Source organism: Bison bison, unplaced genomic scaffold, assembly GCF_000754665.1.
Source record: "Bison bison bison isolate TAMUID 2011002044 unplaced genomic scaffold, Bison_UMD1.0 scf7180017864471, whole genome shotgun sequence".
In the NCBI taxonomy this organism is placed as follows: Eukaryota; Metazoa; Chordata; class Mammalia; order Artiodactyla; family Bovidae; genus Bison; species Bison bison.
In genome coordinates this window covers 40,684,312-40,696,184 of record NW_011495032.1, presented here as the reverse complement: position 1 = coordinate 40,696,184, position 11,873 = coordinate 40,684,312, and the positions used below count along the sequence as shown (strand labels likewise).

Below are 11,873 nucleotides of genomic sequence, written 5' to 3'. Positions count from 1 at the left end.
TTCAACTCAAGGGCGATGGCTGCTTGGCAGGGGTATAGTGAAGTGGGGTTGAGCAGCTGCGCTCTAAACAGGGTGGAGTGGGGCCTGACCTGCCAGATGTAGAGCAAGTAGTGTGGCTTCTCGTTGATGAAGTAGGTGTAGAGCAGCAGGTAGCAGTCGCCCCCAAAGAAGTGGCCAAGCCACTTGGTATTCACAGGCACCAGCTCTAGGTTCTCAATGCGCCACATCTGGGGCCGGTACCAGGCTAGTGTGAGGTCCAGGACAGACTCCACCAACCCCGCCCCCTGGCCCGGGCCTCTCTCCCCCTGTCATACCTGCACCTCCCCACTCCCATCGTCCACCATCTTCTGCTGGGCAGCCACCTGAGGCTGGACATGCATGGACATGGCATCAAACTTCACCTGTTCCACCTTGGCTGGAGTGAGGAGGGAAATCATGACACCCAATGTCACCAGCTGAGTTCCCCCAGGTTCTCACAACAGCCCTGAATGGGAGCTGCAATTCTTAGACCCATTTTACAGATGAGGAAACTGAGGCTAGAGAGATTCGGTAGCTTATCCCAGGTCACACAGCTAGCCAGTGGCAGAGCTATAACACAGAACCCTATCTCCTTCCTGTAAGACTCATGTTTTGTCCAGGCCTCCCAGAGCAGCCACAGGAGGGACATTTTCTCCTCCCCCGGGTGCGTGGCATGGAGCTTGTCCTTAGCAAATATTGTCTGGAAGACTGGAGATGTTTGGGTTTGGGTTCTGAGGAGACCTAACACTACTCCAAATGAAAGGTGAGTTGTTCTCAGCTCCCTTTTTGTGACAACTCTTAAGTTTATCCAAGTCCCTTTGTGTCCACGCCCCTCCACCTGGGGAGCCCAGAGTCAGGGTGCAGTGTTCACGAGAGGAGTGCTCAAGGAGGGCAGGAGGCAGGTCCAGCGCTCTCCTGGCCCCACTGCCCACTTCCGGCCCCACCCCACCTCAGGCCAGCCCTCACCCACGGAGCCCACAGTGTGGGTTTTGCCTAGGCCGGTGGTCCGGTTGGGTACTGTCCACTTCTGGAAGAGCTGCTGAAAGACAGCTGACTCGGCCCCGTCGTTCTGCAGCTCCACCTGTGTGCTCGGTGGGTACTGCTTCGCTTTGATAAAGTTCTGGGACGAGAAGGAAGAGTCTGGGGTGTGTCCCTCCCCCAGGCTCCACCCCCCAACAGGAGCTAAAGCCTGGCTGTAACCCCAATCAGACCCACCACTAACCTGCCCTGGCCCCAAGCCCAAACCAGACTCTATTCACTGTCCCAGTGCTGACCTCAAACCTAACCCAGCTGACTCCCACCCCAGGTCACACCAGACTCCACCTCAAACCTAACTCTGACCTCAACCCTGAATCTAACTCTAACCCCCAAACCCACTTCAGACCCCTCACTCCAAGGCCAAATCTGACCCAAACCTGACCCCAGTCTCCATCTCCAAACTTGAGCCCAACCCCCAATCCAACGTTGACCCCCAGCCAGTTCAGGGTTACTGACTCCAGCTCCTACAATGACCCCAAACTCTGACTTGGCCTCAGCCCCATGCTGACCCACCCCGCTTCTTGTAAGGAGGCTGGCCTCCGTTTCTTTCTCCCTTTTCAGAGCCAAACTCAAGGTGCAAGCCCTGAGGAGGCTCCCTTTTTGTGACGATTCTTGAGGTCGCTGGGTGGTTGGCTTCCTGGGGCGCAGAGAACCCTCAAGATGACCCCCCAGAGCTAAGTCAGCCCCAGAGCCACCCCTGGCCTTTAGCCCCCACTGCCCTCTCCCTGCTGGGTGGCCTTCTCTGCCCCTCCTCCAAGTTCTCCTCCTCGACGCCCAGACCCACCAGTGCCTGGTTCATGGCTTCCTTCTTCTCCTGGGCGTTGGCATTCTTCCCCTTCCACACATAGATCTTTAGGCCTCCCTGGTCCAGGATGTAACAGTCCTGGAGCGGGAGAGAAAGCACAGGGCAAGAGCCTGAGGGCGCAGGCTGGGGGAGCTGCAGACACAGAAGTTTGCCTCTTGTGACCCCACCCCAACCACACCAGGTCCCTGGTGGAGAGTGGACAGGGGGCGGGTGGGTGATGGGGAGCTGGGGCTGGGGGCACCCCGGACCCTCTCACCTCGTGACTGAGCAGGTCTTGTGTGAGTGGCCGCGTGGCGATTTCTCTGACCACCACCTTTCCCTCTGAGTCAGACACACTGCAGGACAAAGATGCGGCGTAGACAAGGAGGATGCTGGACACTCGCCCCGGGGTCTCCTCCCCCAGGAGGTACCCCCTGTGCCAGGAGGAGCCCCACGCAGCCGGGCACTCACTGGTACAACTTGAGGGCAGCCTTGAGGGCCGGCTCCACCACCGTGTCGGCCACGGCGGCCTTCAGCTCCTTCCGTTGGCCCAGCACGTGGTTCATGATCTCCATCAGCTGTGGTGAGGCCTTCTCGTCCTCCCCGTCCACCACGCCCACGTAGGTCCGCCCACCCCGCTCCTGGTCGCGGATCTCCTTGGCCAGGTTCATGCCCTGCAGGGAGGCCCCGGGACGCATGAAGGCTGGCAGGGCGGCAGGGGCGGTGGACAGGGTAGCATCCGCCACCCCAGACCACACCTGGAGAGTCCAGCAGCCCCAAAAGGGGAGGCACCTGCCCAGCGCTTCCCTTTCAAGGAGGGGACCAGGCTTTGAAGATGTGTGTCAGGAAGCCAAACTAAAACCTCAGGAAGAGCAGTCTTCTTCATGAGCAAGAGGGGGTCTGGTGAGGGGGCAGGACTTGCCAGGCCTTCGGTTTTGACATTGTTTGAAATGTGTGATTTTGCTTCAAAGTTTTGCATGAGAGGTGAGCCCTGAAGATCACAGTCCTGTCTCTTTGTCCCAAAGCCGTGTACACACACCCTCACACACTCACACACACACAAAGCCTCACATGGGCTCACACACATGTGCGCACACACACACACACACACACAGCCTGGCTCACTCTTTCAGCCTAGTGTCTCCTACCCAGTTCCCGGCCGTTCCACGCCGGCCCCCTCCCCTCTCCACGGCTCCCTTCACCCCACTGCCCCCCTCGCCAGGCCCACATTTCTGTTTCCAGCCTAGCCCTATTTATCCAGCTCCCAAGACAGCCCCATTTTAAGATGCCCCAAACCCAACCTTGATTTTCTCCCCAACTCTGTTGCTCCCTGATCTTTCCATTTGAGAAAATAGGACCCTACCCATCCCCACAAAAAGCACAACCTTTGACTTCTGTCTCTCTCCTCTCTTGTCACCCCCAACCTGACATACGTCCTGTGATTCCACCTTCCCAGCCCCCTCCTCACCTAGGCATGTGCCCTCAGCTCCTCCTCTCCCCTCGCCCCTCAGAAGTCAGGGTGCCCTTCAACGGCATCCCAGGCACTGAGAACAAACCTCAACCCTCTCACATGGCTTCCTGACCACACAGCACATCCTTTGAGACACCCCCACCCTCCTTTCCAAACTCCCCAAAGTCCCCGTCTCGGGCTTCGTCTGAGCTGGAAGGTTGTCTGCCATACACCTCTCTCCTGCCTTACCGCCCGCTCCTCCCCACCCGCCCTCCTCCCAGAAGCCTTCTTAGACCCCTCCGAACCCTGAGAGCCACACTCCCCACCCCTCACTTCTCCAATATTCCCTTCACATCTGTCTCCCCTCCTGGATGGCCCACTGGACGCCAGAGCTAGGGCAGGGCTCTGCCCATTTCATTGACCACCGGCTCCCAGTGCTGGGCACAGCATCTGCCACAAGCAGGGACTCATCAGACGTTAGTGGATCCACCACAGTGCATGCATGCGGACTCCTACACTCATACCTCACTGCATACACATGGAGACTCAGATTCACCTTCAAACACAGCACCCCGGACAGTCAGGGAAGAGAGCGCTGAGGAAATGGGGGCTGGTGGAGGCGTGGCAGCAGTCTGGCAAGTTTGGGAGGGAGGCCAGGTGCTGGAGGCAGGAGCAGGGAGGAGCAGCGTGCGATCTGGGGGCTGGGCACAGGGCAGGGTTACCCTGAGTCTCTCCATGTGGTTACTCTCCGGCCCATTCCACTGTATGATGAGCTTCCCAAGGTCCAGGAGGAAAACATCCCCACGGTTGAAACTCTTCCAGGACATCTCCACCTGGGGAGCCATGGGGCAGGCACAGACCCCACTCAGACCCTGTCCATCATCCATCAATCTCTCCCCCACCCCTTCCCTGCCCCTCACCCCTCCTCAGCCTCTGCCCTCCGCCCAGACAGGGCAGTGGATAGGAGGAGAGGAGGCTGTGCCCCCTGAGCCCTGGTTGATGCCCACCTCTCCGGCCACCACATTCCTCTTGCCCTTTACGTGGAGCAGCCGCTGGATGTCATAGGAGTTTGTCTCGACTTGCTTCATGCCAGAAGCCACGCCCCCTTTCCGGATCCTGTGAAGAGATGTGAACTGACCCAAGGCAGTGGGCTGGGAGGTGTGACAGACCCCCCGTCCTCCCAGATCCTGGGGATGTGGTTGCCACGGGGCCCATTTGAGGGCTGGGGCTGGGAGTAAAGGGGTGCCTGAGGCCTTGGGGTCACAAACCCCAAAAAGGCACTCACTCTCAGGGCCATGCAAGTGCAAGGTCACTCTATCGCCTCCGTTTGCATGACCCTGGCCGTGAGTGCCTCCTTGGACTTTGTACCCTAGGTGCCTCGCTTGCCTCACCCTAGTTCTAGCCCTGCTGAGAGGCCTGCAAAAGGTGGGTGCATGGTAATGAGGCCATGTGGAAGGACAGGACAGGGGGACTGAAGCGAAGGGAAGAGGGAAAATGCTGAAGACAGAATTGTGTCTCCTCCCAAACTCAAGGCTGAAGACCAAGGACAGGGCAGCAGGAGAGATGGGGGTGGGGAATGGAAAGGTGAACAAAAATTACCTTCATGGGCTCCCTGCAGAGCCTCAGGCTCCCTTTCCAGCCCCAGGTCTGCCCCCCAGCCTCAGGTATCCCTCCCAGCCCTGGCTCCATTCCCGAGCCTGTAGCGTGCACCTCCGTACACAATGCCCTTCTTGAAGTAGCCTCGGAAGGTGTCACTCTCGTTGCCCTGGACCTCACGGTGCTGGACGGCCCGGCCCTTCAGAAAGTCATCCATCTGCGTGGTGTAGATGGCAGCCGCCCCTTGCTCGTCCTGGGACGAGGCCTGGCCGATCCAGTAATGAATGTCATAGGACAGGTTGCTGCCTGTCTTGTGGATCTAGGGAGAGAACACGTCCAGTGGGCCCAAGGCCCTGGGCTCCCACAGTCCTCTCCCTGCCTCCCTGCTTTACATGGTCTCCTGAACGTGTGGGGCCAGCACCACAGGGGAGCTTGGCATGGAGAAGTTCATGGGACGAGTGGTCAGGAGCCCTGTGTTGTTGTAGTTCCTCAGACCCTCTGAGACATGGGGCAGGTGTCTTCCCCTGGGCCTTGGAAATAACTTGGTTGGACTACGGCAGCATTTTCCAAAGTTATGTGCACAGACCATCAGAGGTCTAGGAGGTGACTTGGTAGTATACAGTGAGATGACTTTGAAAATTTTTTTTTGTCCACCCCTCTCAGCATAGGGGATCTTAGTTCCCTAACCAGGGTAGAACCCACGTCCGCTGCAGTGGAAGTGTGGAGTCTTAACCAGCGGTCCTCCAGGAAATCCCTGATTATGGAAATATTTTATAGCTACTTTCTGTTTGTGAAACGGGATACTGCTTTCCATTTGTGATAATGACACTGAGTTAAGTTTTTTTTATATGAAACTTTTAGTATTTTATTCATTTTCATAGTTTTACGGTATTAGTAAAAATAATGGCCATTATAAATAAGTATAAAATGGAAGTTGATGTAAAAATAATCCCAAGTCTTTCTTGACTCCCACCCTCCCACCAAAAAACTAGCTAGTATATGGCAAATATCCTTTTCACATATTATCTTTAGGCATATATTCACTTTGTAGTGGTGGATGGTTTAGTCGCTAAGTCGTGTCTGACTCTTGTGATCCCACAGACTGTAGCCTGCCAGGCTCCTCTGTCCATGGTGTTTTCCGGGCAAGATTACTAGAGTGGGTTGCCATTTCCTTCTCCATGAGTTAAGTTTTTAAATAAATAGATTTAAATTTTAAAAGTGAATCAGTAAAAGTACAAATGCATTAATGATACAGGATGCAGAAGAAACCAAGACCGTCAAATGAAGTTGACTGTGGATTTTGGGAACATGGACTCAAAGTAGGGTGACATCCCACCAGTTCAGAAGCTCGTCCAAGACTATAAATCCACAGAGGGTCACCCCAGCTGGGAGCTCAGTGGTTCAAGGGCAGCAATTGGCTCTTAGATCTCTGACCCTCTGGTGCTACGACTAGGCTGGGAACGCCCACTGAACACTATCTTGGGATGAAGCTGGGCAGCAGTCCCCATTGCCCCCAGCTTCCCGGTTCCTCCTGCTGCTGCCCTAAGCTTTGCTCTCTGCTGCGCCGCCTCCCCTGCCCATTCCCCACTCACAGCCAGGATTACATAGCAGTCACCATCGAAGAAGCTGCCAAAGGAGTTGGAAGGAACAGGCACCATCTGCATGGCCTAAGGAGAGAAGGGAAGTCAGAGGGTTTGACCACCCAGGACCCCCAGCTTCCCTGCCTCCCTTTAACCAAACGGAGAGTTGGGAAAGGAAGAGCCAGGAAGAGAGCACGAGAAAACCGACCAGGAGGGTGGATGTGAGGAGGGCGGTCCGGGAAAGGAAGGAGCAGGAGGAGGGGTCGATGCCTGAGGACAGGGCGGAGATGGCACCAGGGGCTCACAGGCCAGCAGGGCAGGGTGGAGGACAGTCAAGCCTTCCTCGCCTCAGTCCATCCCCGGCCTGCAGAGCCTGCCCTGTGACCAGGCAGTATCCTCACCTCAATCCTCCATATCTGCACCCCAGGCGTGGTGATGTTGAGGGAGCCTTTGACTTGGGCGCTCAGTTTGGTCATGGCGGATGAGCCTAGGGGAGAAGTGGTGTGGGGGCAAGAAGAAGACCTGGGAACCCTGGCTTTCAGGGGCCACTCTTCCAGCCCAGCCCTGGAGAGCTCCTCTCTCTCCAGGGCTCAGGGCTCTGAGAGAAGGTCCCCACCCTGGGCCCTGACTGGCCAGGGGGGTCCCACCTGGCTCTGATCTTGTCACTCTTGTTCAAACACCTTTCCTGACTCCCTATCACCCACTGAAAAAAGGTCCCACTCCTAAGCCTGGCACACAAGGTCCTTCTTGATGCAGACCCAAACGATTTTTCTGCCTGAAAATTTTTGATCAAAGTCATGCCTGGCTAAAAAATACATATCATACTGAGTTGTTTTTTTTTTTTTAAGCAAAGAATAAACAAGGGTTGAAAAGTATACATGCTCAAAAGAATTGAAGAAAAACAGGTGTTCAAACAAAACTTGTACATAAAGTTTCATAGCAGCTCTATTCACAAGAGCCAAAAGGTGGAAAGAACCCAAATGTTCATCAACAGATGACTAAATCAACAAACGGTGGTCTGTCCACACAATGGAATAGTACTCAGCCATCAGAAGAAATTAAGCACCATACGCCCTGCATCGTGGGTGAACCTTGACCAAGATGCCAAGTGAAAGAAGCCAGACACAATGGCCCCATTTTGTGTGACTGCATTTACATGAAGTGTCCAGAACAGGCAAATCAATAGAGACAGCATGTGGTTGTCAGGGGCTGCGGGGAAGGGAGGAATGAGAAGTAACCCCTTGTGGGTGTGGCGTTTCCATTTAGGATGATGAAAATATTCTCAAACTAGACAGCGGTGATGGCTGCACAGAATTTTGAATGTCTTGAATGCCCCCTAATTGTATGCTTTAAAGTGGTTAAAATGGTAAGTCTTATGTTCTGTGTATTTTATCACAATAGAAAAGTGTGTGCAGCAGTTTCCTATTTCTTGCTACCCCCAACTCTCAAGTGAAAGTGAAAGTCGCTCAGTCATGTCCGACTCTTTGCAACCCCATGGACATTAAATTCCATGGAATTCTCTAGGCCAGAATACTGGAATGGGTAGCCTTTTCCTTCTCCAGGGGATCTTCCCAACCCAGGTCTCTTGCATTGCAGGTGGATTCTTTACCAGCTGAGCCACAAAGGAAGTCCCAAACCCTCAAACACCCCTCAATTACTGTTCTGGTGGCCCACAAGATGTGGACCCCACCGGGGTAGGGCCCTGTTTGTTCAGTGCTGAATCCCCAGCTTCCAGCTCTGCTGGAACTTTGTTGAGTGGGTGTGTGGGTAGATGGTCAGGTGGTTGGGTGGTTGGCTGAGTTTGTGGGTAAAAGTAATTAAGTGGATGGATGAGGGAATAAATGAGTGAATGAATGAATGAATGAACCTTTCCCACTGGGAACCACCCTCCACCCACTGAGCTTGAAGAAATCTCTCCCCTATCTTCTTTCATGCTCTATTTTATGGCTCTTTTCCTTTGACCTCTAGCTATATTCTCTACTCCAAGTGCTCATCAGAATTGCCTAGGGAGCTTTAAACAACACTGGTGCATTGATGCTCAAGCTATCTCAAACCCCCAAGGATTCTGATTTAATTAGGCCAGGGTGGGGCCCAGGCTTGGGCACTTTATTTTCTGCCTTTGGGGAGGCAAGCCAGAGGTGCTTTCAAAACTCCCCAGTGATTCCGATGAGCTAGGGAGGAGAGTCACTTGTCCCCAGTAATTTTTGTCCCAGGTTTCCTGCCCCTCCCTCCCAGTCTGGAGGCCATCGCATTCCCCACGGAGTCTACCACCCAGCCTGGCTTGGAGTTGCCCTCCATGAATGCTCCTTGAACCTATGAATAATGAATGAAAGATCATGTGGCCCCCACCACCGTGCTCTGACAGCTGGAACCTACCTAATCTCTCCTTGCACCTGGACTCTGAGTCACCCCTTGGAACAATGACCTGGTCTTTTACTGCTGATAAACTCCCTCTTCCGACTCCTGAAGGGTGACCACCCTCTCCCTGGCATTGTGGAATTTGGGGACAACATCTTCCTGCCCAGTCTCTGATTAGCGCCCCCTCCAGCAAATTAGGGCCACCTGCTGATGGCCAGCACTGCACCTGTAGGAGCCCCTAATGCCTGGGTCCTGTCTGATATCCCTGTGGGTCAGGGCCTCCTCCACGAGATATTTCTCAATCCATGGAGACCTCAGGGTTCCCAGGACTCCTTGTTCAGTTGAACCAATTTGGGTACAAATGAAGAAAACGTTTCCTCTTATTTCAATCACCACTTTTGCCCATATCCCTCTTTTTGCCAAAACAGACCGACCCTCACTAGCTGTGCGAACATGGTGTGTATCTTCACCCATGAGGTTGGCAGTCGACGACCAGGTGATCCCTAAAGTCCCACTGGGGGAATTCCCTGGTGGTCCAGGGGTTGAGAATGAACTTCCACTGCAGGGGGCACAGGTTCAATCCTTGGTTGGGGAACTAAGATCCCACGTGCCATGCAGTGTGGCACAAAATAAATAAATGAAAAATTACAAAAAAAAAGTCCCATCAGGAATGTGTTCTGAATCTAGGAGGGACCAGCAAAAGCAAAAGAGGACAGACAAGATGAGGCCCTTCTTATCCATCAAAACAGTGGAGACTCAGGGGAGCAGGGGTTTGAAAAAGTTGGCGCTCTGCCTCCCTAGAGAGAAATCAGGACTGGGGACCTCCAGCAGCCTGAAGAGGGAAGAGGTGGGCAAGGGGATTCTGGGAGAGCCGCCCCAAGAGGTGGACTCACACTGCAAGAGTACCCCATGGATACTCGCCAGCTGCTCCTGCCTCGTAGATGCTGGTTAGAGCAGACGCCTCTGTCCCACAGTGCCCCCACTCCAATGGACCCTCTCCAGCCTTGCATCTCCTGAACTGCTGGGAGGAGTAGGGGGCCCATGCTGACTCCCCGTTGCCCATAGCACAGCCCTGCCCTGGGTTTGAATATGTGATGTCTTCTCCCTCAACTTGAATTCACTGGCTCCCCCCTCACTCCTGGTCCCCGCGCTCCTCTGTCCCCACCTCACCAAAGGGCACAATCACTCCCGGACCCCGAAGTCAGCCATTGGTGCACACCCCGAAACCTTCCTTCTCCTGCCCTCCAACACACCCCCATCCCTCTCTGCTTCTGGTAACAGCACACCATTCACTGGCCCTGGCCACACCCACCCGCCCCATGCTGCTTCTCAGTCTCCCCTCATGTCCCTTCTTTTTCCTTTCATTTTCCTTTCCAATGCACTCCCCACCATTCTTCACTTGGCCAACACTCCCAAGCTCTTCTGGTCTCAACTTAGGTCTCATTTATTCCAAGATGCCTTCCTAGAATCCTCAAGTTAGACGAGAGACCCGTCCTCAGGGACCCCAAGCCATCCTGGCCAAAAAATGCCTCTCTTGGTCCTCTCACCACAGGATGGTGCTAGGCTCTGTTTCTAAGTATGAGGTTCTCAAGGTCAAGGACCCAGACGCGTTTGTCTATGTAACCCCCAGCTCCTAGTACACGTGCATGCTAAGTCATTTCAGTCATGTTCAGGTTGTGGCAGACCGTATGGACTGTAGCCCACCAGGCTTCTCTGTCCATGGAATTTTCCAGGCAAGAATACTGGAGTGGGTTGCCATGCCCTCCTCCAGGGGATCTTCTCAACCCAGGGATCAAACCCGTGTCTCTTAAGTCTCCTGCATTGCCTGGCAGGTTCTTTACCCTAGCACCACTTGGGAAGCCCCCCAGCACATACTAGGTGCTCAATAAATATTCTTGAAGCAGAAATACTGAACTGTAGAATGAAAGGAGTGGCCCTTCTTAGGGCCATGGAAGAATTAGGGTTCCTGCTGTCCCCTGGGTCCCATCTTCCCTTTATAAGTGCTGCCCCATGGTCCTGGGAGTTCGGGCTCCAAAGAGCTCCAGAGTGCTCCCACTGCTCTCTGTCCCTAGTTATGCAGTTCTGAGCAGGACAGGGATGTGGCAGTATTCGAAACGAAGGACAAACTCTTGCTTTGTTAGGCCAGTGAGAGCAGAGCGAGTGACATATGCCAGCCCTCCAGCCTGCAGACTCAGCCTCACCCCCACCCAAGAGCACCTGAACAGGCTTCCTGGGAAGCGGGTGGTCAGTATGTCCCAAGATCCCCACTCCCCTGCCCCACCTCCTTTCAGCTGAATGGGGCTACAGGGTCTGGTGAGGCTGAGGGGATGGGTCCAGGGGAGGAGAGATGGGATAGCATGCCTGCAAGGGCGGCCGAGGGTAGACGGGGCCCGGCCCTGCCACCACCAGCCCCCTGCCCCTGCTTCTGTCTTTGCCCATTCCATCCCTGATGCCTGTTGCTCATACTTTGGTATCCAGGAGACAAGAGTGCTGAGGTCCCAGGAGTGACAAGGAAATGGAGATGCAGAGAAAAAAACCATCTCAGATGAGGAAGAAATGAGCAAAAAGATGGTGGGAGCCAGGGGAGGGGGAGAGGGAGGTCAGGGTGACCAGCTGCTCCCCGATGGCCCAGGACTGGAGGGTTTTACATCTACAAGTCCTCAGATTCTTCTCTGTCCAGGGCGATCCGGGCCAGGTGGCACCCAACACAGGGTGGGGACCGATGGCAGGCAGTGGGGTAGGAAAGGGCCGTTGTCTGGGGTGGAAGCTCCACTGTCCTTCTTTTGGAGGCCTGGGAGGCCACCCTGTGCTCCCTGCCCTTTCCAGACTCTCCAGAGAGCCAAGCCTCTCCCTCACCCCCACCCCAAGAAGCTGCAGGAGGCCCCAGGCTGCCCGCGGCCGGAAGCAGCCGACCCGGTCCTGCCCTCTCCCACCACCTACAGTGCTGGGTCCCCGCAGGGTGGCCTTACCTGTCTGGGGGAGGCAGCTGCCACCTGGGAGATCTCAGGGAGTTGTGGCAAGCTGGCTGGAGGAGAGCGACCTTTGTCCC

The 11,873-nt window shown here is 54.9% G+C and overlaps 1 protein-coding gene across 1 annotated transcript in view; it reads right to left on the bottom strand.

Moving 5' to 3' along the window:
- Window positions 1-11,873, bottom strand: part of VIL1 (villin 1) — a 23,989-nt gene extending 12,116 nt beyond the window's left edge. Inside the window, exons 1-12 of the mRNA XM_010861188.1 lie at window positions 11,794-11,873; window positions 6,868-6,953; window positions 6,479-6,553; window positions 5,009-5,205; window positions 4,298-4,406; window positions 4,013-4,123; window positions 2,312-2,514; window positions 2,118-2,196; window positions 1,841-1,939; window positions 985-1,138; window positions 315-415; window positions 90-227 (exon numbers count right to left, since the gene is read on the bottom strand). Coding sequence (XP_010859490.1) covers window positions 90-227; window positions 315-415; window positions 985-1,138; window positions 1,841-1,939; window positions 2,118-2,196; window positions 2,312-2,514; window positions 4,013-4,123; window positions 4,298-4,406; window positions 5,009-5,205; window positions 6,479-6,553; window positions 6,868-6,942 — 1,341 coding nt within the window. The 5' untranslated portion in view covers window positions 6,943-6,953; window positions 11,794-11,873. The remainder of the gene's footprint in view (window positions 1-89; window positions 228-314; window positions 416-984; window positions 1,139-1,840; window positions 1,940-2,117; window positions 2,197-2,311; window positions 2,515-4,012; window positions 4,124-4,297; window positions 4,407-5,008; window positions 5,206-6,478; window positions 6,554-6,867; window positions 6,954-11,793) is intronic.